This window comes from Helianthus annuus, chromosome 16 (genome assembly GCF_002127325.2).
Source record: "Helianthus annuus cultivar XRQ/B chromosome 16, HanXRQr2.0-SUNRISE, whole genome shotgun sequence".
In the NCBI taxonomy this organism is placed as follows: Eukaryota; Viridiplantae; Streptophyta; class Magnoliopsida; order Asterales; family Asteraceae; genus Helianthus; species Helianthus annuus.
Window position 1 is genome coordinate 186,412,687 of NC_035448.2, and position 27,768 is coordinate 186,440,454.

The window sequence follows — 27,768 nt, forward strand, 5'->3', positions numbered from 1 at the left end:
TGAGGTAAAATCATCTTCTGTAGATAAGCGATGTGCTAGATGTGTTGAGTTTGTGACTAAGATTGACAGATATGCACTTCATAACACAAACTTAATTGCAGATTTAGAAAAATCCAGAGAACTCATTGCGGTTTTGTCTAATTCGGATAAAGAACACCGAATTAAGATAAAAGCGCTGAAGAATGATATCTCTGAATTTGAGAGACTTGTGGCTAAGGGTAATCTTAGAAATCAAGAATTAAAATCTGAACTTGAAACAAGTCAAAATTCTGTTTTGGAAAAGAACAAAATCATTTTGGAAAAAGATAATCAGATTTTGGATTTGCAACGAAAGATTGAAAAATTCAGGGATTCATCTGAAGTCATGAATTTCTGTATTAACAGCCAACGTCTCAAAGAATCTGAGGAAGAAATGTTTGGCATTGGTTATACCAAGGTGCCTCCTCCGGTAAACCATAACTATACATCGATGCCAAACATTGATCCTGAATTGGCAAACTTTGTGCCAACGACTCCTCTGACAGTTGAACCACAAAGTGAGTCAGAATCTGAGCCAGATGAAGTTACAGACTCAGATCAGTCAAAGAAGAGTGGCATGTCTAAGAAAAATGAAGTGAACCTTGAAAACATTGAAAATTTGATAAGCAACAAGATTTTGGAAATTTTCAATCAAGTTCAAAATGAAAAATCAAAACCTAAGTCACGTGGGAAAAACAAAAAGGCTTTGAAAAATGTCCCTAAAACAGAGTTTGTTAAAGGGGAGGATTTTATCAAAGAAGAAGTAAAAATTGAAACAGGTTCAAATTCTCAGTTTGTGAACCAAATTTTGAAAAATCCCACCAATGCCTCTTCATCTTCGACCGATCATGAGGAACGTCCGAAGAACGCTGCGAAAATTCGCAAGTGCTACAAGTGTCGTGGGAAAGGACACTTAGCAGCAGACTGTCCAGATGACAGGGGTAAATCACTCGTTGATCCTGATCAAAAGAAACCTTTTGTTGACAAACCACAAAATGAATCAGTTAATGCTGAAAAGAAAAATGGTAAAACTCAAAAGGTTGAGAAAAACAAAGTGATTAAACAAGAAGTGAAACCAGTTGTTAAAACAAATGTTAAATCACAACAAAATCAGGATCAAGAGGAGAAACCCGCTGTTATTAACCGTGGGGACAGATCAGATAACGTCCCTCAAAGACATGATACACGTGAGAAAACCCCTCACAGACGACAAAATCATGTCACCTTTCAAGGCGTTGAGAATGACAAACGTTCTGGAGGTTCGAACAACAACTATGCTAGACCTCATGCACAGAACAGATTCGTGAATGATCGAATTGGGTCACCCCCCCGATTTCCAAATCAAAGACCGCATTCGGATAATCATCCACGATCATTCTCAAGACACGAAGATGCTCCTAGATTTGGTAGGAATTTTGAGCCTCCCAGGAATCAAAATTACAATTACCAAAACTATGGAAGCCGAGGGTATGGAAACTCTGGTTATACCAACAGATCGTCAGCTCCGTACAATCCACGATTTGCGGGGACTCATTCCAACAATTTCCGAAATGGAAATGGTGGACACAGAGGCGATGATGGTTATTTCAAAGAGTTTTCTTATGTTGACGAATCAGGACGACCCAAGACCATCATGGCTTGGGTCCCACACTCTAACTAAATTTTTGTTGGGGAGTGTAGGAGCAGCTGAAGAGGGCTATCTATATTTGGTATATCGATAGTGGCTGTTCCAGACACATGACAGGAAATAAAGAATTATTGAACAATTTTAAACAATTTCGTGGTGGTTATGTGAATTTTGCCGGTGAAAAGGGTGGTTATATCACCGGTGAAGGCTCCGTGTCGAATGGAAAAATCACGCTGCATAAAGTGAACTACGTTGAAGAACTGAAGCATAACTTGATGTCGGTTTCTCAAATCTGTGATAACAAGTACACGATGTTGTTCACTGATAAAGCTTGCTTCGTTCTGCGTCCGGGATTTGTTGTTCCTGAAGATTGGATCGTTATGAGGGCTCCAAGGGTGAATAACACATATGTCATGGACATGCGCCCGTTGGTCAACTCATCTGCTCCAGTGACTTGTCTACTTTCAAAGGCGACTGAAGATCAATCGTATCTCTGGCATAGGAGAATGGGCCACGTGCATCTGCGAAAAATGAACCACTTAGTGAAAAACAACTTGGTGTTGGGGGTTCCTTTACGTAGTTTTAATATGCACAACAAATGTGAATCATGTGAAAAAGGAGATTTCCAAGGGAATGTTTCTCGGGCAGTGGAGATTCTTCTTTCATGTGTTGATGCAGTGTTTGTCTCCACGAAAATCGGGAACTGATACGATGAGTAATGATCTTGTGTCTGGGATGATTGGGTTACCCTACAACCAGCCATACAATTTCTCTCTAATGATTTTCCAAGCTCTCAAACAGCAGATTGGTCTAAAGGCGAATGATAAGCGACTGATGCTTTTGTATCCTCGATTCCTTTGTATTATCTTTCGACATTTGTTGCCGAATCTTTCATTCGAAGGATCTTTGCTTGCGTACGGTCTAACGCCGATGGGTAATCGTATTTTCAAGGATTGTACAAAGATTAACAAGTCTACAAGAACTGATGCACGCCCAGTTCTGACTCCCCTGTGTGGTGCTATTCTTCAAGACAACTACAATCCAGAATCTGATTTGCAATGGTTAAACATTAGAGATGGTTTAGATCACATCTTTGTTGGGGATGTTCAAGAGCCCGTGGTTGTTCAACCTCAGGTTGATCTTCAACAACCACCGGCGGTTATTCAGGAGCCTGAACCAGTTCAAGAGCCTGTGATTTCTGAACCAGTTACTGCTACTTCTATTCAAGCAGCTGTATCTGTTCCAGTTCCAGCTTCTACGTCTTCGGCAACAGAGGTTGCTGTAGAAACTGATGCTGAGATTTTAGAGCTTGATGCTGCTTTAGATGCAGGTCCATCCTCCCGTACTGTTGACAAAGGGAAACGACCTATGGAGGATGCCGTTGTGGATGAGTTGTTAGATGATATGCCAACCGAAAAGGAATATCTTATGGCAGTAATGAGTGAGCTCCAAAACTGTCTTCGACCACCCCAAAGGAGATCGCTTGAGTTATTTCGAGCAAAGGTTGCTTCTCTCGGTCCCTCTTCCGAGTGGGGTATTCGCCTAGCTAGATGGAATGAAAAAGCAAGTGATCCAGATTCCATTGTTTTTAGCTCTTCTGATGATGATGATGATGCGGACCGTCCACGTCCTGTCCTTGATACGGTTCGTGCCTCAGCTCCTTTGAGGAAATTTAAGCGACGACGTGTCGCTGTTTCGGATCTTCAGTCTTCTAGTCCGATGGTTGCCTCAGTTTCAGTCACATCCAGTTCTGCTCCATCCGACTCAAGAGGTCTTCTTAATGTTGAGTTATCTGTAGCTCCTCCGACACTATCTTCCCCGCTTCCATTCCCTTCCTTTGTGGAAGCTACCAGTGTGACTACGTCCGTTTTACCGGATACGCCGATTATGTCTTCTCCTATTCCTGTACTACCGCTATTTGAGTCTTTATCATCTCAGACGGGTACGAGCAATGTGTTTTCTTTATCAGGAAGTTCATCTTTGCCAGTTCAGCCTACTTCTCCTATTGATTTGCCAGATCCAGAGACAGGGAGGACACGTGCAAGGACCGCTGTTGGTAAAAATCCGCCATCAGTTCGACGGAAGAAAGCTTCTTCACGTCCTCCAGTGTCGCCATCTTCAGGTTCTAGGCCATCCAGGGCTCAGCCGTCTGGTTCGAGACCTCCTGCTCCTAGATCGGCTCCAGTTTCTGCTTCGAGACCATCCGGTTCAGGTACAAAGCAGAACTTTCAAGAGTTTGTTCGTGATCAGTTTCAAGATGTAGCCAAGGTCATGTTTCAACACAAGACTCAATTTTCTACGCTGCAAAGTGAAATTGAACTCTTGAACAAAAGGGATGTAGCTCGAGAGCAACAGTTGGCCCAGCTTTTCCGTCTATCCAAGGCTCAGAGTATTCAGTTGGGGAAGTTCATAGCTCAGGAGGCTTCGATGTCTGCTCGTCAACAGACCTTGGTTAGTACTACAGATCGGCTTATCGGGGTCGTGACAGGTCTCGTATCACTCCTTGCTGCTCAGGGGGAGAGTTCATCTTCTGATTTTCAAGTCCAGGCTCAGTGCACAATGGATGAACTCAAGAAAATCAGAGAAGACCTTGATAAGGACAAGGATCCCAACGCATCAAAGCAGGGGGAGCAGTCAAGGAGTACACGTGCTCCTGCAGCTGCGACTCCGGCTCATGTTGAGGGGGAGTCCTCAGGTGCAGTTACAGGTGGTGATAAGGGCCCTGTAGAGGCTGTTGCTGAAGTAGTTTTGGAGCCTGGAGAAGTGGCTGAGGGAACGTTTGAGGATTGGCGTACAGATGATGACTTGGCTGGCAAGTTCAGTTTTATTGAAACTGCGAAAGGGAAGTCTATCCAGTATGAGTCCTTGCCGGTAAACAGCGATATTCTCAGAAGCTATGTGTTTGGCGTTGAAATGCCTGAAGAAATTTTCAACCCACTACGAGTTCCCGAAGAAGTTAGTGCGGCAGCTCGCCGATGGTTTAGGGTTCTTCCAGATGACACGCAAAGGAAGAGATACCTATCGACTAAAGGCGAGTACTCGGGTCAAATTCGTAGTTGGGATTTCGACGAGCAGCATGGCTTGGTGATGATTAAGAGGACTGATGGAGTTCAATACTTCAGGCCTAGGGCTAAGGATCTTCAGACTCTTCCCGCACGTGATCTTCATCACATCACTCAACTTGACCTCAACAACCATACAAACGTGGCTAGTATCAGAGGATTGATTCCTCATTTGATTGCTGAGAGTCGTGAGAGCAAGTGGAAGCTGTTCAAGCCAGCTGTCGGTCAAGGGGTTAAATATCTGAATAAGTTCACTGGAAAAGAGGAATGGAAAGTGGTTTACCCACCATCGAGTTGCCTTCGTGAAATACCTATGAGAAAGTTCGATCTCAATAAGTTTGATAATATAGGGTATTGGTACCTCAATGGAAAAACTGGGGAAGCCGTGATTACTGAGACGAATGTGTCGGAGGAGATTGCGAAGATACTGGATCCGATTTGGCTCGCAAACTTGAGGGAAGGACACTTGAAGAAGCTTCGTCGCCTGCCGCTGAAATACAATGCAGAGGATCGTGTTCTTGCGGACCAGTTCATCAAGGTGGTCCAGTTCTGTGTGAAGAACAAGGTCTGGGCTGGTAGCGTCTTTTCAAAAAGAAAATGAAGATCTCAAGTTCAATGAAGACCATGCACTGATCAAGGGGGAGTTTGTTAATGCACTTTTGGGTGATAAGTGCAAGGCTTCCAACATCAAGGGTCTTTATTGAACATTGTCCAAAGTCTAGAAAGAGTTTATTCTAGAAAGAGTTTATGGGAAGAGCTTCTAGAAGGTTTTATAGAAAGAGTTTATTTGGAAAGAGTTTATTTGGAAAGAGTTTAATTTTAGACAGAGTTTATTTGGACTAGCCTTGTCTGAGTTTGTATAGTCTTGGTTTGTCTGAGTTTTGTAGCATAAACTCTGTGTTGGCTTTGTGCTCTATGTTTTGTCCGGGCTTTCTATTTGGTGTGGAAAGTCTGGGTTTCACCTTGTATATATACTTTAATATGGAATAGACAAGGTAACGATTCTGTGTGAATTTCTGTGCCCTAATCATTGTGTTTTGTCTGGCGGCACTTTGTGTGAGTGACGTCATTCATCTTCATCAAGAATACTCTGTGTATTCTTGATTTCTCTCTCAAATCCTTGCATTCTTGTTATCATCTACAGTGGTTGATCATCAGGTGGATTCCGCACACCTTTTGGTTGCTTTAGCTGAGTGAGATCTTGGATTAGGAGGCCTTACAGAAGAAAAGGTCAATCTCAAAGTGTTTGGTACGCTCATGAAAGACAGGGTTGGCGGCAATGGAAATGGCAGCAGTATTATCACAATATAGCTGAACAGGAAGCTTAGAATCAATCTGTAATTCTCTTAAAAGGTTTGAGATCCAAATAATCTCGCATGTAGCAGCACACATAGATCGGTATTCTGCTTCAGCAGAAGACCTTGAGACGGTGGACTGCTTCTTACTTTTCCATGAAACAAGATTATTCCCTAGGAACACACAAAAACCAGTAATAGATTTACGAGAACTTAGGCACTTAGCCCAGTCTGAGTCAGAAAAAGCTTTTATGTTTAAAGAATCTCCTTTTTTAAACAATATTCCTTTTCCAGGAGCTCCTTTTAAGTACCTTAAAAGCTGCAAGGCAATTTTGAAGTGGGCTTGCAAAGGAGAATGCATAAACTGACTAAGGTAATGCACAGAGTATGCTATGTCTGGTCTAGTGTGGGAGAGATAGATCAATTTTCCCACAAGTTTTTGATAAACTGTTATATTGGTTAAGGGTTCATTATCCTTCTCACAAAGATGAGATAAAACGTGATTTGCCTCGATAGGACAACTGACTGGTTTACAACCAGTCATACCGAATTCAGCCAGCAAATCTAAGCAATATTTCCTTTGGGTTAAGCATAAGCTAGTTGAGTCTCTTATAACTTCAATGCCTAGAAAATACTGCAATTTTCCCAAATCCTTTATAAAAAACTTTGATTTGAGTAATAGTTTAATGTTATTAACTTGTTTTGAACAATTACCAGATATGATAATATCATCCACATAGACAAGAAGGACAATAAACACAGTGTCTTTTGTCATGACAAACATGGAGTGGTCACACTTACATTGTTGGAAGCCAAGATCGACAAGAACAGACACAAGTTTCTCATTCCACATCCTAGGAGCTTGTTTTAATCCATACAAGGATTTTTTTAATTTACATACTTTAGGTTCAGAAGAAGGGTTATAACCATCAGGTAAGCACATATAAATTTCTTCATTAAGGTCCCCATATAGAAAAGCATTGTTAATATCAAGCTGATATATTTCTCAGTTAAAGTGAACAACCATAGATAACACACACCTAACTGTAACCATTTTAACAACAGGGGAAAACGTATCAAAGAAGTCAATGCCTTCCTTTTGACTAAACCCTTTTGCAACCAGCCTAGCCTTATATCTCTCTACTTCACCGTTTGACTTATACTTAATCTTATAAACCCATTTGCACCCAATAGCTTTCCTATTAGGTGGTAGGTCTACAATCTCCCAGGTGTTATTTCTAAGTAAAGCTTCAAGTTCTGAATTCATAGCATCAACCCAATTAGCATCATTTTTAGCTTCAAAGTAATTTTTAGGTTCACAACTTTTATTTAACACAGAAGCAAAGCAGAAACTTTCAGGAGGTAAATTAGCATAATTTAAGACTTTTTCAAGACCATACTTGACTTTCCCATCTACTATGAAGTCATCAAATTTTGAGGGAAAATTACTGTTTCGGGAGGATCTCCTTAAAACCGTATTAGTTTGTTCACCAATATTTCCCTCAGAATTATTATTGTCTTCTTGTTTAGTATCATGCTCAGCCCTGTCCGAATTCGATTCCATATTGCTTGGTTGCTGATTTTCAGCCATGCCTAAAGCAATTTCTACATCGTTTTCAGACTGCTCAGACCCATGACCTGTTGAAGTATTTGTATGTGTATTCTCATCATCGGGAGTTGGGTCAACTTGGGGTCTTTGAGTGAAGTTTAAATCAGATAAGTCAAAAAAGTTAAGGGTATTAACTTCAGTAGGAGTATTAGGATCTGAAAAAGTTTTCTTTTCCTTAAAAGGGAACACGGTTTCATAGAACCTAACATCCCTAGAGAAGAACATCATTTTTTGATCTAAACTCCAAAGCTTGTACCCTTTTTTTTCATTTGAATATCCAACTAAAACACATTTTTCTGCATGTGTGGTAAACTTATCAGAATTGTTTAACACAATGCTGAAACAAAGACACCCTATAACCCTAAGTTGACCTAAAACAGGAGAAAAACCAAACACAAGTTCATATGGAGACTTTCCACTCAAAACAGATGAAGGTGTCCTGTTAATTAGATAAGATGCAGTTAGAATACACTCAGACCAGAATTTAATAGGAAAACCACCTTGAAAGAGTAAAGTCCTAGCTACATTCAACAAATGTCTATGCTTTCTCTCAACTATCCCATTTTGTTGTGGTGTATGAGCACATGAAGTTTGATGTAAAATCCCATTTTCATAACAAAAATTACTCATTTGTTTGTTTGTAAATTCAGTACCATTGTTACTCCTAAAGATCTTGACATATTTACTAAACTGTGTTTTAAGGAAATTATAGAAACCTTTAATATTGTAAAAGACTTCATCTTTTGATTTCATGAGATATACCCACACAGCTCTAGAATAGTCATCAACCACAGTGAGAAAATATCGAAACCCCTCCCTACTTTGGACTCTATATGGACCCTACACATCAAGATGAATAAGATCTCCTAGCGCTTCAGATTTATGATCACTTAAGGGGAAAGGTTCCCGATGCTGCTTAGCTCTATGACATGTTTCACAAGGATTTAGTTTGGCACCAGTTTTAATGTTTAGATTATTTTTAAGAACATGCAAAACAGGTTCAGCAGGGTGGCCCAACCTAGCGTGCCAAAGATTAATATCACAACTAGAGTTACCAACCTTATTTGAAACAGAGGAACTACCACAGAAGTATAGACCATCAAACTGACTACCAGTCACCTAGACTTTCTGTGTTTGAGAATCCTGAATATAGCAAGTTTGTTCATCAAAAGAGACAGTAAGTTTACAATCTCTAGCAAGTTTATGAACAGAAATTAAATTCACACAATAATCAGGCACGACAAATACATCATATAGGATGACCTTATCACTTAGTTTAATATCACCAATTTTAGTTACTAAGGCACTAGTGCCATTTGGATGTTTAACTTTGATATTGAACTTAGTTACATCCTTTTGATTAATTAGACATTCATCCGTCATTACCATGTGTTGATTAGCACCGGAATCAACTATCCATCCTACCTTTTTTCCATCATTGATAAAGTTCGAAAAACAGAAAACAGGTTTGAAATCACAGATAGGTTTAGCAGACAGATTCACAAAACTATTTAGACAAACAGGATTAGCACACATACCAGCAAATCCACTACTCTGAGGATCACCCTTAGGTTTATCATTCAAGAGACTAAGCAACTGAGCTATCTGATCATTGGACAAAGAACTCATAGCAGGGGTTGTATCAGTTGTGTTAGCAGTAACATTATTACTAACTTTGTTACCCTTGTTCCCACCAGGTTTTGTTTTTATCCAAGAAGGGTAACCAACAAGTTCAAAACATTTTTCAATAGTGTGTCTAGTCTTATTACAGTGAGAACATTTGAGATTAGGATTAAGAGTTCGGTTATTTCTTTTTCTTGAGTCAATAGTTTGACCAGTTTTAACAGAAAAACCAACAGGGTTATTAGGAGTTTTATCAAAAATGTTCTTAGAGTGAAGATGAGATTCTTCTCTAGAAATGACAGAAAAGGCATCCTTCACAGAAGGAAGAGTTTCTCTGGTTAATAAATTTGTTCTCACAGACTGGTAGGAACTATCAAGACCCATTAAGAATTGCATAAGCTTAATAAGATGATTAAAGTCATTAAATTGTTTGGATGCATCACAGGAACAGGCAGGCAAGGCAAGTAGTTGGTCTAATTGCTTCCACATACAATTCAACTTATGATAATACTCAGAAACAGGCATGCCATTTTGACTGAAAGAGTTAATCTTTTGATACATGTTAAACACAACAGACCCATCAATTTTATCATAAGTATCTTTTAAGTCTTTCCACACATCTGAAGCAATTTTAGAATAAACAAGACCAAGATATAATTCCTCAGATACGAAGTTAAGGATCCAAGTGAGCACAATAGAGTTGCACCTATCCCATTGCCTACCCAAAACCTCATCAGGTTTAGACCTAAGACAAGAGCCATCAACGAACCCTATCTTGTTTTTTACTTGTAAAGCAAGGTACATGGCATTAGACCAGATCCTATAGTTTTCTGACCCTTTGAGTTTTACACTAACTATAGATAAATTAGCAGAGTCACTAGGGTGAAGAAACAGAGGATCACGAGCATCAATTTTGCTAACCAAGGTAGCACCAGGGGAGGTAATAACAGTATTATCATCACCAGGCATGCTAAAAACTTAGGTAAAGAACAATAACCAACCAGTACAGATAAAGCAAGAGTTAAAAAAATAAAGACAGGGAACAGCGAAGCCTGAATAGAGGTCCGATCAGCGGTTCATCACTCAAAAGGTGCCTCCGCAGACAGTATTCAGGGAGCTTTGACACACACACCAGACAAATGCAACAAATAAGTAAATAAGACTCGATCAAGGCCGGCCCGACTAGTCCGGTAAACAGGGGATGCCTAGACACACTGACTCAGTGATGCAAGAAGCGTAAAGGTAAAAGTCAGGGATAGAACAATCTCACAGTGGTTGCGATTAACTCCTGTTAATCACACTTGTAACCTTCACTTAGGGTTACAAGTCTGATTTTAAGCAAAGAAGACCAGGTACAAAACTCTGTTGGTTTGCTCTGTAACAGAGACCAACGAGAGCCCTTTCAGATGCACAACCAGGCGGTCACAAGTCACAACGATGATCCAGAATATCCCCAAACCCGACTGTTCACAAACCCTAGATTTAGGCTTTTTGATTCTTAAGCGGCACAAAACCCCAGGCAGCAAACTTCTTCAAGATCCGAACTCGATTTCAAGGCTATTACCCAGATCTACCGGAAACACCACCAAATATACCCAGATTTGAACAGATCTGGTATGAAAAATGCAGCGGAACAAAGATCGGAAACTACCGATTTCACCCAAAGAGCTTATCTAAGCTCTGATACCATGTTAACAACACAGAATCAAAGGTTCTTTTATTGAGTTTACTGAAATACAGTGAAAGTGAAAGACAAAGAACAGGTATGACAACGATACAAAGCACCACAACCTCACTACTCTCAGACAAGGGCAGATTATCAACTGATGATCTGCGTACAAAGTGACCAACACAAGGAGCTCTCGAACAGACAAAGGCAACTGCAGAATGTTCTAGAGAGAGACCGTGGGAAGAACTGAGAGAGAGAGAGAGGTATTCTTGTCTGCCTTCAACGATCCCAAGGAGACCAAATATAAAGGGGGCAATAACAGGGTTAACGCGCAAAAGGTAGCCCACTTGAACCGGAAGCAGCCCATCAGCAGATATGAGCCCAACAATAGAAGAGAGCCCAGCGAGCACAAACCCAGCAAAACATGAAACAATAAAGGAAAATATAATAAATAATAAACAGAAATAAACTATAACGTAAATATAGAATTGAGTATTTTAACATAATACTTAAACATGTATAAATCCTATGCAAGGCAATACAATCAAGGGATTACTAAATAGAGAAACCACACATAAACACAATTTGCATACCTATCTCCCTCTTTAGAAATATCAATGAATTACTAAATAGAGAAACCACACATAAACACAATTTGCATACCTATCTTCCTCTTTAGAAATTTTTGTACACTGACGACATAAACTATAATATATATAAGTAAAACTCATTCAAATAAACTATGTTTACCAACATAACCCTTCATGTCATCATACTTCACACCATAGTTGTGTACATGGCTAGTCGGCTGGTGAGGTGAGAACTAGCGATTAATCGAGGATTAATTGTAATTAACCGACAATTAACCAAGATTAATCAACGATTAACTGGGGATTAACGACGTCTAGTCCGAACTTTTACAACTATGAAAGATATATTGTTATAATATCCGTAACTGGTTTCATCATCAAACTATAATACAACACATAAGTTTAAAAAAAGTAAAACAATTAAACAAAGTAGGGGTGTTAAACGGGTCGTGTTCGTGAGTTGACGGGTTCAACCCGACCCGGACCCGAAAATTTTAGACGAACCCGAATCTGAAAATCTTGTCATACATATGAACCCGGACACGACCCATTCAACCCGAATTTATTTATTTTTTATTTTATTTTTTCTGAAATTTAATATAATAAAATAAAAATGTTTAAAAAAACACACAAATGTATATAATATAATTACATTAGATATATAAAATCTTATGACAATTACTCTTTTAAGTTATAATTATGGCATAAGATACACACAATATTTAATGTATGACATTAAACATATTAAAAAATATAATATAATATAAATATGTTAAACGGGTCAATCCGTCAACCCGGTTGACCCGAACATGACCCGATTAGCTAAATGGGTTCGTGGGTTCAACCTGAAACTGACCTGAACTTGTTTAGACTAAACCCAAACCCGTAAATTTCGTGTTAGGATCGTGCCAGAAACTCACATCCCTAAAACAAAAACAAAAACAAAAATAAAAATAGATTAATGAATAAAATAAAGTAAAACTACATTATTTTATATGGAGTAAATTGCCATTTTAGTCCCTGAGGTTTGTCTAAATTTGCCATTTTAGTTCAAATAGTTTTTTTTCGCCTCTGGTCCCTGACTTTTCCCTTTTGTTGCCATTTTGATCACATTGCCTAACTCCATCCAAAAACCTCATTTTAACCAGGGGTATTTTGGGGATTTTCAATTTAAATCTTTCAAATTGCCATTTTGATCCATTCCTTTTTTATATTGAAAAAATTAAAAAAAAAATATCTAATTAGTGGGACCCACCCTTACCCTCCCCTTTTTCGTCACCTGCTCTCTCTCTCTCTAAATCCGAATTCTTTAAATTCAACTCTTGTACGAACGTATCAACAACACATAAATTTTCTAGACTTATCAAAATTTAGGATCTTTACCTAGCACTTATATTCATTTTTTTATATCTTGTTGTGTGTTGGTAAGAAAAATCGTATGGAAATAATATAACAAGGATATTCAAAACATAATGTTGTTCCTAATGAGTCGCGATTTGAGATTGGATAACAACTTCGAACACTACATAAGCTGATATAAGTTTGGTTATTCACTTATTCTAGAGTTCATCCTTGATCAATGGTGATCCATAAAGGTTTGTATAAGACCTCTTAACAGGATAAGAAGCTCCCATTGCTATGCCACAAAGCCCATTCTTATCAGGAACGCCACGTTGCATTCGTATGTATCCATTCTCATCCCATTCGCCTCCCACTAGTTCTTCACTATCCAGTACTTTCATAGTTTCATTAAAGCATCTTCATCATTTACAGGCACATCATCATGTCCATCAATTGATATAGCTTTATCACCCTCATGCAATTAAATGGATTTAGAGAGAAAGAGAGAGAGAGAGAGAGCGCATGTGAAAAAGAAAAGGGAGTAGGGGTGGGTCCCTAAAATACCCCTGGTTAAAAATGGGGTTTTTGAATGTAGTTAGATAATGTGATCAAAATGAGAACAAAAAGGAAAAATCAGAGTCCCACAGGAAAAAAAAAACTATTTAGACTAAAATGACAAAATTTAGACAAACCTCTTGACTAAAATGGCAATTTACTATTTTATATGATTATATAACCTTTTTATTTATAACTACACGATGATCACATTACTTTAACCAATTAACTTGTATATCTCAATTCTCAACCCTCAATGTGCCTAAAACTTATCCCCCCTGACTCAATTTCTATGTAACGAAACTCAAATGCAAACATATTTTCAACCATAATCCCCAATTCACCGGTCTACTACAACTGCAACGTGCCCTAGGGTTTTCTTCTCCGACCAACAGGTATCGATCATCGCCAGCCATCAATTGCTTATCAATTCCCCCTTTCACATGGATTTGTTGATTGATGTCCGTTTATGTTGTTTTTTGATTGACATTTGTGAATTGTGGCACTTTAGTGTTTTGATTGTTACAAAAGGTGATTCATATTACAGTGCACTGATTTTTAAACTTGAATGTGATGTATTTGATTTTTAAAGTTGAATGATCAATTAACTTTTTGGTTATTGTTTTTGAAATGTTTGGAGTTGGTATGCATTTGAAAGTTTAACAAGAAAACTTTGTCATTACATTGAAACAGGGGTATAGTATGTTCGGGAAGGTTCTACGCACAACACTTAATATTGTGAGAACACGTAGAACAAAATGCATCACCAATTTTTTCAATCATAAAAACCTAAAAAGTAAATGAAAATGTTACAAAACGTAAGATTTATTGTTTCTCACAATAGAATTCAAAACAAAATATGGAAAATTTTCTATTATCATATAACCTACACATATGTAGGTTATGCTATGCAGTTAATGCGGTAAAATATCGAATTTATCGGTCAAGGACCGATATTTGAAATATAGGTTATCTCGGCGAGATATCGGTGGGATATCGGTAATTTTAATATAATGCAGAATTTATATATATAGCAATTTAACACCAATAATTCAGAGATATATCGGTTATATCAGTCAATATCGCCGATAATATAGGTACCGATATTTGACACCGATATTTTATTAAGGGACCGATATGACATTATGACCGATATATCACCGATATTAACTGCATAGAGGTTATGTGTAGGTTAAATTACCTAAATGTAAGTAGGCTACATGTATGTAGAAATATATGATTTTTTTATGTTTATATAATACACATATGAATCCAAGAAACATAAAATTTAAAAAAACATGAACCTTAAAAACCAAAATTTAGTGATTTAGAGTTGTTCTTTTTGTTCTCGCAATAATTAGTGTTCGGTAATGATCCTCATCCTCAGTATTTAATGTTATAAATATATTCATGTACTGGCATGTGGAGGATGAACTATGAAGTTGGATTTTTTCAATTTTAAGGACATTTGAAGAACGATTATATGTTGTTTTCTGACGTTATATCTGTCTACTTATTACCATGTTACTTTTTCATTGCTTATTTTGTTATTGGTAGCTTTCTAGTATTATATTATTAGTTTTGTTTATTTGTCTGCTGTTTGTTTTGAAGAATGAGTATACTTCAGTTTTAAGGTTATGGATTTGTTTTGGATGCGATACAAGAATCAGGAGTACCTTGTCATTCACTTCTTCAATGGCTCGACCCTTAAATGACGAATTCATCGGTTCAAAAGGAGTAAAAAAAGTCGAATTTGTTCGAATTATAACCGAGGCATTATATTCTCTTGGGTATAATAAAACCGCAGCTTATCTCGAACACGAATCAGGAGTACCTTGTCATTCATCTAAAGTTACCCTTTTCATCCAACAAATTCTCGATGGATGTTGGGACGAAAGCTTAGCTTCTTTGCATAAAATCGGCTTAGCGGACGAAACCAGTGTTAAACTGGCATGCTTTATAATATTACAACAGAAGTTTCTAGAACTTTTGGATGGAGAAAAAGTAATGGATGCTTTGAAGACGTTAAGAACCGAAATAGCACCTCTTTCCGTCAACACAAACCGGGTCCGAGAGCTTTCTTCCCTCATTTTGTCTCCTTCATATTGGGTCAACATTTGGTCAAGTCAAAGGCCCGGTCAGAGCTACTTGAGGATTTACAGAAGCTATTCCCGTCAACAGTGATGATACCGGAAAAACGATTGCTGCAATTAGTAGAACAAGCTCTTGATTTGCAACGTGTTAACTGTTTGTTTCATAATTCTTTAAATGAGGAAACTTCGTTAAACGCTGATCATCGTTGTGGAAGAGATAACATTCCTTCGAAAACCGTGCAGATTCTGCATGATCACTGTAATGAAGTTTGGTACTTGAAATTTTCGAAAAACGGGAAATATTTGGATTCATCATCCAGTGATCATTCTGCAATTATATGGGAGGTAATAATTTCATTTGTTATGTTTAGAGTAAAGTACACAAATAGTCCCTGTGGTTAACCAAACTTTTGGATTTAGTCCTTAGCCTTCTAAAAGTACACGGATGGTCCATGTGGTCTGTACTTTGTAACGCATTTAGTCCTAAACTTTTGCCAAAAGTACACGGATGGTTCTTATGGTTTGCTCTTTGTAACACATTTAGTCCCAACTTTTAGTGACTAAATGCGTTACATAGTGCAAATGAACAAATCGCAAGGACCATCCGTGTACTTTTTGGCAAAAGTTGGGGACTAAATGCGTTACAAAGTACAAACCACAGGGACCATCCGTGTACTTTTGGAAAGCTAGGGACTAAATTCAAAGTTCTGGTTAACCATAGGGACCATCTGTGTACTTTACTCTTATGTTTATAAGTTTATTTAGCTAACCACTTTTATTCTTTGATTATGGTTGCAAATTTGTTCAGATTGTTAACTATGTGGCCTAATATATCTTCTATTTTTTTGTTCTTAAAGGTTAATTCGGACGGTAGAGTCTTGTTGAAGCATAGATTAACGGGCCACCAAAGGCCCGTTTCAAGCGTTTCATGGAGCCCGTGTGATGATCAGATCTTGACATGTGGCGTAGAGGAAGTTATCAGGCGTTGGGATGTTTCATCTGGCGAATGCCTTCACGTTTATGAAAAACGTCTTGTTGGTACCGTATCTTGTAGCTGGTCTCCAGACGGAAAGTATATATTCACGGGTTTAACAGATAAAAGCGTAACCATTTGGGATTTGGACGGAAAAGAGGTAGATCGCTTAGAAGGACAAAAGACTATTAAAATCTCGGACTTACAAATGACTAACGACGGGAAATTAGTAACGGTTTTTAAAGATGATACGATACTTATTCTCGATAGAGAATCTGGTGCAGAAAAATGGATCAAAGAGGATGAAACGATAATTTCGTTTATTTTATCTGAGGATAATAAGCTGTTGTTGGTTAGTCTTGTGAATGAAGAATTACACCTTTGGAGTATTGAGGGCCAAATTGGACTTATTTCAAAGTATAGGGATCATAAACGTTCCCGTTTTATTGTTAGAGCTTGCTTTGGTGGAGTTCAGCAAGCTTTTATTGCCAGCGGCAGTGAAGATTCACAGGTATAGTCGTATAGATAATCTTCTCAGGCAATTATCAAAAAGGCCCTTTTGACTTTTGTGAATTTGCACATAAGTCCCTGGACTATGTGAATTTGCTAAAAGTCGCGACTTGTAAATCAGTTATCTTTAAATCAGTATCTTTATCAACTAAATGATTGGTACTTGTGTGTAGGTTTACATATGGCACAAAAGATCAGGAGAGCTGATTGAAACATTGGGCGGCCATTCGGGTGCTGTAAATTGTGTGAGCTGGAACCCGGTGGACCCGCATATGTTGGCCTCGGCTAGTGATGACCGGACGATACGGATTTGGGGTTTAAATCACGTGGACACCAAATCTAATAGTTGCATTAGTTATTGCAATGGGTCAAGTTCAGAAACTCATACTCATAATTAAGAGAGGTATTACTTGTTTATCTTTCTTACTAATGAGTTCATGTACATACTTCATACTTGCGATTCCGTCGTTTGAAATGCTCACTTTACTCGGTTTTTCATTTGATTCTAGTTTGTGTTCATTTTGATTTGATTAGTTGATTTTGGTGTGTTTACATGTACAGCCATTTGGATATATTTTAAACTGTTTTACGTCTGTAAATGAACCGAACGAACACAAAAAAAGGCCTTGTTTGTGTTCGTTCATTAAGTAAGGAGACTGTTCATGAATTGTTCACGAATGCTTACGGAACGTGATTTCATTTTCGTGTTCGTTCATTAAGGAAATGAATGTGTTCGAGAACTGTTCAGGAACACTTACCAAATGCACTCATACAAATGTTTATGAACATAAATGAACACAAACAATGTTTACAAACACAAATGTATTCATTTTAGAATAAAATATGCGTTTTTCATCACAGAGATTACAAAAAACGTGTAACATGATTACCCGACCACAGTTGACATAGTTATCAAAAACACATAACACAAAATTAAGAAATTTGTCGAGCTTTAACACAAAGGGATGTTGGGTGAGACATATAGTACAACTGGCTAGTGTTTCAAATTGAAAAATAAAAATAAAAACAATAAAACAGAAATACAACATATAAAAACCTTTAAATAAAGTAACACAAATAAACAAAAATGAGACAACATACATAAACACATTACCGAACGTTCACGAACGTAAACTAACAAACGCAACCTGTATTCATGTTCGTTTGTTTAACATAACGAACAAATTTTTTGTTCGAGTTTCATTCATTTATTAAACGAACAAACATAAACAAACTTCCCACCGAACGGTTCACATACTGTTCGCTGAACGTTCGTTTCATTTACAGCCTTATACGCGATCATACAATAGAATATATAACCAGATATATACACAATCATACAATGAAACATTAGCTCTAGTGATGGAAACATTTGGTCAATCAAACAAACTAGAAAATGTATCAACTTTAAAATCAATATGATTGCCGGTTTCTAGGACAGGAGTGTAACCAGAGGTTGTGAACAGTTTATCATCAAGAAACACCATATTATCTTGTGAGTTATAGTCTTTCTTGTTACGGGCATGTCGGTCCTCGTGTTTAATCTGTAAGCCATTAGTTTCGGCTTCGTGTCGTGGTGGTGGAGAGATGGCCGAAACAAATGATGGTTCTGCTTCGCTACTGTTTCCTGTAAGCTCTTGAACAAGGGTCTTGAAACTTGATGAGTGAGTGATGTATACCTTCGGCTTCAAGCAGTTTAGCTTCCGGTGGTTGTGGTGATGGCGATTGCGGTGTTCATGGTGGTTGGAGATTTTGACAGAAGGTTTGCTCATTTGCTTCCCCATAGAAACCTTTTTGCTCGGAGAGATCGATGAAAAGCTTCTTGTTTTCTTGCCTTTTAACGGAAGAACCGAAGAGGTGTCAATGTGAATGTTGGAATGGTTATGTAGGCTTGTGTGGGGGAAAAAACAAAAAATAAAGATTCCTATAGTAACGATGGTTATAAGATATACTTGTTGGTATTCTATGTGAAAATAAGAAAAAAAAAGTCAATAAAATAAGTTATAATTAGAGTGGAAATAAGAAAAAAAAAGTCAATAAAAGAAGTTATAATTAGACTAAAGAGGGGGAAGGAGTGAGGTTGTGGAGTCGTATATTTTCCTTTCATATTGGTCTTCTTCAAAAATAAAGGGGTATCATTTTTTTAGGCTTGGTCTATTCGCACACGGCTGTTGTCTTTTTGCACATCCGCTTTGGCCATAGCGAGGCGCTTTGGATGTTTTTTTTTAAACAGATTGGTTGGGGTTGATTTGGGGTTGATGTGGGTTAGTTTGGTAGGGATTTTTGGTTGAATTAGTTTGGTAGGGATTTTTGGAGGAAAAAATTTTTATGTGAGAGTTGCCGTTGTGAATGGGAATTTGTTTTTGAATGATTGAATGTTGCCTTTTTGAATTAAAACGTTGTTTATTTTGTTAAATTAACGTTGTTTATTTTTATGTGAGAGTTGCCGTTGTGAATGGGAATTTGTTTTTGAATAATTGAATGTTGCCTTTTTGAATTAAAACGTTGTTTATTTTGTTAAATTAACGTTGTTTTATAATTACGTCATTACGTCATTATTTTTATAGAATGTGTATAATATAAGTTCTTAACGTTGTTTATTTTGTTAAATTAAAACGAACACGTTAAATAAAATGTACAGAAAGCCATAAGAATTAAACGTAAAGAATCCAGAACCAACGTGATGTAAATAGAAGATTAACTGCAATATATATATATATATATATATATATATATATATATATATATAGAGAGAGAGAGAGAGAGAAAGTATAATGTACATCAGGGCTTAACCTACATTAACATAATGACAAAAAATATAACGTGCGTTATTATCATAGAACGTGCGTGATTATAGTCCCATGCGTGATTATGTGGTCCCATGCGTGATTATGTGGTCCCATGCGTGATTATGTGGTCCCATGCGTGATTATAACCCTGATCCAACGGTTACCATTGTCTCCTACGTGATGTATGATAAGGCTTTTTGTATGTTAACCTTACTCTATATATATATATATATATATATAAGTTTGTACATACAATACACAACAAAAAGGTACAACTAAGTACATAATGGCTCATTCTATTCCCACCCCCCCTATTTACTAATTACACCCCCTATCAAAAACATCACATTCATCAATCATTTGGTTTTTGTTTTTAGCCTGTTTTGTCTTTTTGTTGTCTTTTTTTATTCATTTATTTAATTATTAGTTATTTAGTATTTGTTTGTATTTGTTTATTAATTAGTTATTATTATTATTATTATTATTATTATTATTATTATTATTTTTATGATATAGTATTTATTATTAGTTTTTATTGTTATAATTTATCAAATTATATTTATAGCTGTAACAAAAGCTATATAAAAATAAGTACTTTTTTACAAAATTATTATCATTTAATAATTTATATACCGAGGTTTAATCTATACTCCCCCCAAATGTAGCAGGTTGTGCTATCCAAGACTTATACATATTTTGACGTGATTCAAATATATTCTCCCAGCCAGCTGCATCATTTTCTCTCATTAATTTCCATAGGTTGTTTGTGCTGGCAATTGGATACTCTCCTTGCAATTCTACCATTATAAAATGGTTACCATTCACGTGTGCAATTGTAATTATTTTTTTTTCTGGGAACTCGTGAGGGCCTCTCCAAAGCGAAAAACAAGTAGAACTCTTTCTTTTTTCTTGAGATAAAAAATGAACGATCACATTAAACTTGTTCGCAATCAAGAATCCTGCCTCTGGCATAATCATCCAGTGTTTTTCAGGTGCAAACCCCGATCCTAACCAAGCCAAGGACGTGAACACATCTTTGAATGAGCCTAAGAAAGCCTTAGTGTACTTATTTCTAAACTCGAGTAGCTCTTCCATCAGTGATCTCCGGATAAATAACCATTCATCTTCACCGTAGCCGAGAGCAGAAGCTGTCGCCCGAAACCCACAATTTCCATCACCTAACACGTTATGTATGCGTGTAACATACGCACTTGTAGAGTTGGCGAAAGAACTTTGTCCGACAATATCTTGGTTCAACCCCATGAAATCATATCCCGGTGTGTTTAAAAGGTTGGTAAAAAAACCTTGACCGTCTGTATCTTGTGTCATGAACGGACTTGGTTCACCAGGATCGTCCTTGAATGGTTTTTTTCCGTAAATATCTTGATTTATGAACGGACTTGTTTCACCAGGCACTTGATAGTTCACGTCTGGACTGATGTAACCAACATAATCATCAGTCTCTAGATACCCGAATGAACTATGTCTCCAAGGCTCTTGAGTGTAATCCTGCTCTTGATAGTTCGTAAATGAACTATGCCTTGCAGGCTCTTGAGTGTAATCCTGCTCTTGATAGTTCGTAAATGAACTATGCCTTGCAGGCTCTTGAGTGTAATCATGATATTGGGAGTTCCCAAACGGACTGTGCCTTGGAGGCTTCTGAGAGTAGCTTCGTTGAAGGGGCGGTTTAGGAATTGCAGGGTTTGGTATTGTTTGTTGTTTGGATTTTGTAGTTGGTCGTCCACGAGTATTTTTTTTTTAACATCAGGCTCTTCAACAAAAGGTATACTTGGATTGGTTAATGCTTTTAACTTTTGTAGTAAACTTTTCTTTCCAGGCATGGATCGATTATCGAAGGCTTGTTTAAAACTTTCCAACTCGACGTCACAAGTAATATCCTCACAATATATTGGTAACTCGAGTTTCCTCCAAAATTCATCGACCGAATCTAAAGGAATAGATTGACCTGCATTAAAACATAAGTTGTCAGCTTTTAAATATTACCAAGCACATCGACCGAATCTTAGTTTAATACACTGACCTGCTTTCTTATACTTTGAGATTTCACAAGCACATGGTAATCCATAACACTTACGAACTTGACAACGACAATGTGAACGCTTTAAATGACGCTCTGCTATTATTATATCAAGTGCTTCATGAGAAACAGAGCCATGTAATAGCTTCAACATTGGTAGGTTGTGTTTATGCATTAGAACAGTTCTACTTTTTTCGAAGCTATCTTTAACAATTGTATATTGCGAGTTCACTACTTCATCAATGTGACGAACAATCTTATCTAAGGTACAATTTGCTGAATTCAAGAATTTTTTTAGCTTGGCATGTTGGCTTTCAGCTCTGTTAGTTGTCTGATTTCCGAAATGTAAGCATTCGTTAGTCCATACGGACACAAACATTTCTTTATACTTGTTTAACCAAGTACTATTCAAGTAATCCAAAACATCTGCAAAGATAATAATGATGATAACGATGGTAACAATAATACTAACAGAATTATAGTAATAATACATACCTTGATGATGGATTAACTGTAATGCCCCTAAATTTAAAATCATTAACCACTAAGAAAACCCTAATTAAGACACCCAAGTAATTCTGCACTAACCTTAAAATTTCCAGAACAATCAGAATCAGGATCAGGGCCCCTAAAACTCAGGGGGGTAAAACCTAGTTGACGATTATCTTCATAAAAACGTTGTCTAAATACTATTGGCCGAATCGTCGACTCAGCAAGCCTAGTTAGGGACGTGGCTACCTATAGAAAATAGGTGACCCCTCGCGTAGCGCGACGCCATGGGGGGGTACCCCTCGCGCTACGCGACAGGGTCAAATTTCGGGTATAAATAGAGCAGTTTGGGACTTGATTTCTGGCACAAAAACGACGAAGAAATTCGTTATAAACACTGAGTTATAGCCAAAATACTACACAAACACACACGAATCACGAAGTGCTGCCGCAATCAGGGTAATAACTCGATCGCTATTACGATTCAGTTTCCGGAATCAATATATCCAAAGAATGTCTAAGTGCCGCCCATATTGGGTTATGCTTTGTCGTTGTCGATAATTTGATAATGAGTTGAAGCATTGTACTTTGTCGTTGTCGATAATTCGATAATGAGTTGAAGTACTATACTTTGTCGTTTGTCGTTAATACGATAAATGAGTTGAAGTATTGCACTTGGTCATTCATTGGGAGAATTTGATTTCGTAAATTATCGTAACTGCTGTATTGATCACTAACCCTGTTTTGTGTACATTATTGTGAAATTAGGTTAAAAGATTAATCAGTAGTCTAAACTCTGCCCATATAAATCTAAAATATTAGCACAAGGTAGCTTCACTTTGGAGTTATTAAGGTACGGATCCTTACCCCACTCTTTATTGCTTCAATTCAAATTGTTATAAAACTACTAAATTACTATATCTATTAAAAACTCCTCACGTCTTTGATTATCGATTCATTTGACAGTCCGTTCGATTCCTATCCTAATCATTTGATTTAGCTTTCATATCATGCGATAGTATTATGTTATACTCATTATCGCATGTTCCAATATATGTTCCGTTTTATTATGAAAATAAGTTTTATAAGTTATGTGAATAAGACCATTTGTACTCTGATACCCTGAGTATCGCTTCTCGTGGAGTGTCCCACGAGCATGTTGTTGTGGCATCAACATCATGTGCTCCATCCGTGACGGAGAGATCAGTTCACGGCGTCTCTTAAGTACAAGTGTGGTACATAAGGCTATTAGGAGGCGTATGGATCGATCCTAGGATTTAAGTATAAGGAGGTGGATAACGGGTATGCCAATTCGCCATCTCATGTGATAACTATGCAGGAGTAGCTACCTGTGTATTGTCATGTTTTAAGTTTGCTCATGGGTACATCCGTAATATATGATTATGAAATTTTGTTCTTGCATCGTATCATTTTCGCCTAAAGTTTCATCCGGATAAGATTTCATATGAAGCATTTAGTTGTTATTTGAGCCTAAAATTCCGTACTGAGCATTCGGCTCATTCCGTAAACTTTTTGTATATACAGGTCCACCGGTTACTTTGGGAGTGGAAAAGAGAGAAGAATAAAGCCTAGGAATAAATCTAAAGATGTTAGTTAATTAAGACAACTGTCTCCACTTGTATAATAATCTTAATTTTTATGGTCGTGTGGTTGTATCCTTAATAAATAAATGAATAAAATGGAATTATGACTTTTGTTTATGTTACCGTTATTGTGACACGTCAGCCTTTCCAGGTTGGGGTGTTACAGCTATGGTATCAGAGCAAAGGCTCTTTCCTGTAGAAAACTTGAAGATAGTAATTAAGACCTGTGAGGAATGGGTAGATATCTATGATAGGATTCAACTTGATCTCTTATTTGATTTAACTTCTATGTCTATTCTTATAGATGCCTCCTCGTCGTCCGCCACGTAGGAATACTCGTACTAACCATGAACGTAACAACACTTCTTCGAATGAGACTCCAGTTGATCCAAACATAATTAATGCTATCAACCAGGCTGTTGCTGGGTTGCTTCCAAACCTGGTTGCTCAAACAGCTGAGGCCGTTATTCAACAAACTCTTCATCCAGAACGCACTAACACTAATCCAACCTCTGGTGGTGAAACTCGTGAGAATACCACTAACAATATTACTTATAGTATAGACATATGGATTAGTAAATTCCAAAAACAAAAGCCGAAATCCTTTAGTCACGCTACTAATCCAGTCGAAGCAAGAAACTGGATAGCTCATGTTGAAAAGATCTTCGGAGTTCTTGGAGTTCCGGAGCAATACAAAGTTAGACTAGCTACCTACAAATTGGAAGATGACGCACAAACTTGGTGGGAAGGATATAAGCAAGTCAAAGGAGGGGATGATTTTGACGCTAATCTTTCATGGGTCGACTTTCGTAATATCTTTTACGATAAATATTTTTCGACCGCTGATAAAGAAGCTTATATCAGGGAGTATGCAGTAATTCGACAGGGGAGTGATGAACCAGCCTCTGAGTTCATTACTCGATTTTCAAGGTTGGCTAGTATTGTAGGAGATGTTGCCGGATCAGCAGAAGTCCAGGCAGAAAAATGCAAGTGGACAGTTAATGATCGAATTCGGAAGTCGATCATGTACATGAAATTTAAGGATATCACCGAAGTTGCTGATGCAATCAAAACTTTTGAATTCGAAAGGAAAGAATTCCTATCTCGAACTGGGGATAATAAGAAGAGAAATAGAGAAGGCCAATTTAAGCAAGAAATCGGCCAGTCATCCACTACGCCACAGCATCAAGATCGTAAAGTGCAAGGAAATCAAAACTTTGGAAATCAAGCACGTCAATGGCAACCTAGACTTCAAAACCCGAGACCTGCTCAAAACCAGATTCAGTTGTATGCAGAACCTATTAGAGCCCAACCACTGAATCAACAAGTAAACCCGAATCAGATTACATATCCTCTATGTAATACTTGTGGTAAAAGACATCAGGGCGTATGTCACCGAAGTACAGGAGCATGTTTTAAATGTGGCCAAACTGGACACATGATCAAGGAATGTCCTAAGAAAGATATTAAGAAGAATAATCAACCCAATGTTGGAGGAAGAATTTTCGCACTTTCCGCTACTGACGCTGCTAATATTCCAGGTACTGTATCTGGAACCCTTCAGATTGGTGAACGTAGTATCTATGTGTTATTCGATACAGGAGCGACTCATTCTTTAGTATCCCATTCGTTTACTAAGTATCTTCCGATAAGACCAACTCTCTTAGATCACACTTTCACCATTTCCACTCCCATGGAAAATTCATCCGTAATCACTTACGTATATAAGGATTGTCCGATCCGTATTGAATCTATTGTGTGTAAGGCAGAGTTATTTCCAATACATATGTGTGACTTTGATATTATTCTAGGAATAGATTGGTTGTCTAGACATCGTGTAACTATAGATTGTCATTCTCGCCGAGTTATTTTCGGTGATCTTCATCATCCTGATATTATATATCAGGGAACTCAAGCCCATAAATCTCTTAAAATTATCTCTGCACTTAAGGCTCGAAAATCCATATCAAACGGCTGTGCTGGATTCCTAGCATCAATTAAGGATACTTCTGCTAGTATTAAGAGTATCGATAGCCACTCCGTTGTTCGTGAATATCCTGATGTATTTCCGGATGAACTCCCGGGATTACCACCCGACCGTCAGTTGGAATTCACCATCGACTTGATCCCTGGTGCCGAACCTATTTCTAAAGCTCCATACCGTATGGCCCCAATGGAACTGAAGGAGTTGAAGGAACAATTGCAAGAATTGTTAGATTTAGGATTCATAAGACCCAGTGTTTCACCTTGGGGTGCTCCGGTCTTATTTGTGAAGAAGAAAGACGGTAGTATGCGTTTATGTATTGACTACCGAGAGCTGAACAAGATTACTATTCGTAATCAGTATCCTCTGCCTCGCATTGATGATCTCTTTGATCAACTTCAAGGGGCTCAGTTCTTCTCAAAAATCGACCTAAGGTCTGGGTACCATCAGTTAAAGGTCAAGAATGAGGATGTTCCCAAGACCGCTTTTCGTACTCGATATGGTCATTACGAATTTTTGGTTATGCCCTTTGGGCTAACTAATGCACCCGCAGTCTTCATGGATTTGATGAATCGCGTATTTCACCAATTCCTAGACAAATTCGTTATTGTCTTTATCGATGACATTCTGGTGTATTCTAAGAGTCGCGAAGAGCATGAAGCACATCTACATATAGTACTTGGAACCTTGCGGCATGAGAAGTTGTACGCGAAGTTTTCCAAATGTGACTTTTGGCTTAGCCAAGTGTCATTTCTAGGTCATGTTATATCAACAGAGGGAATTATGGTAGACCCAACAAAGGTTGAAGCTATTACAAAATGGCCAAGACCCACTTCTGTTACCGAAATACGAAGTTTCTTGGGTCTTGCTGGCTATTACCGAAGATTTGTTGAAAGATTCTCGGTAATTGCTTTACCACTCACAAAACTCCTAAGGAAAGGGGTGAAGTACTCATGGAATGAGGAACAAGAGAAAAGCTTTGAAGAATTAAAGAAACGACTTGTATCCTCTCCGATACTCGCTCTCCCTTCTGGATCAGGAGGTTACCAAGTCTACAGTGATGCCTCAAAGAAAGGATTAGGTTGTGTGCTAATGCAACATGGGAAGGTTATCGCTTATGCCTCCCGTCAGTTGAAACCTTATGAAGTTAACTACCCTACACATGATTTAGAATTAGCCGCAGTCGTCTTTGCACTTAAGATTTGGCGACATTATCTGTATGGTGAAAGTTGTGACATCTTTACCGACCACAAGAGCCTCAAGTATATATTTACGCAGAAGGAGCTAAATATGAGGCAAAGAAGGTGGTTAGAACTTTTAAAAGATTATGATGCAAATATTCAATACCATCCAGGCAAAGCCAATGTTGTAGCTGATGCATTAAGCCGAAAGAATTCCGGGACTATATCTTGCCTACAAATTCAACCTCATATTAGGAGGGATCTCGAAAGGATGGACATTTGGCTTCAGGTTAGTAAATCTGATGGATATCTAGCTAGAATGCAGATTGAACCCAACCTCATATCCCGGATCAAAGATGCACAAAAGCAAGATGGAGAACTTTGGGCAATTGTGCAAAATCTCGAGGTGGGTAAGCAATCTGAATTTAGTATAGACCATCAGGGGGTGATTTGGTGCGGCAAAAGACTTTGTGTACCCGATGACTCCACCCTTCGTGAGTCATTGTTAGCCGAAGCTCACAGCTCACCATTTTCGATTCACCCAGGATCTACCAAGATGTATAGAGATTTAAGACAGAACTTCTGGTGGAATGGAATGAAGGAAGACGTTGCTCGATACGTAAGTAAATGCCTCACTTGCCAACAAGTGAAACTTGAACACAAACGAGCAAGCGGTCTGTTGCAGCCATTGGATATTCCCATATGGAAGTGGGATGAG

The 27,768-nt window shown here is 37.9% G+C and overlaps 1 protein-coding gene and 1 pseudogene across 1 annotated transcript; one reads left to right on the plus strand and one right to left on the minus strand.

The window, feature by feature from the left end:
* Positions 1-5,913: 5,913 nt before the first annotated feature.
* On the minus strand, positions 5,914-6,855 carry LOC110933342 (uncharacterized mitochondrial protein AtMg00810-like). Its single transcript, XM_022176575.1, has one exon. It carries the CDS (start codon positions 6,853-6,855, stop codon positions 5,914-5,916), a length of 942 nt encoding a protein of 313 aa, XP_022032267.1.
* A 6,770-nt stretch (positions 6,856-13,625) lies between these two features.
* LOC110882653 lies at positions 13,626-17,501 on the plus strand (annotated as a pseudogene).
* Positions 17,502-27,768: the final 10,267 nt, after the last annotated feature.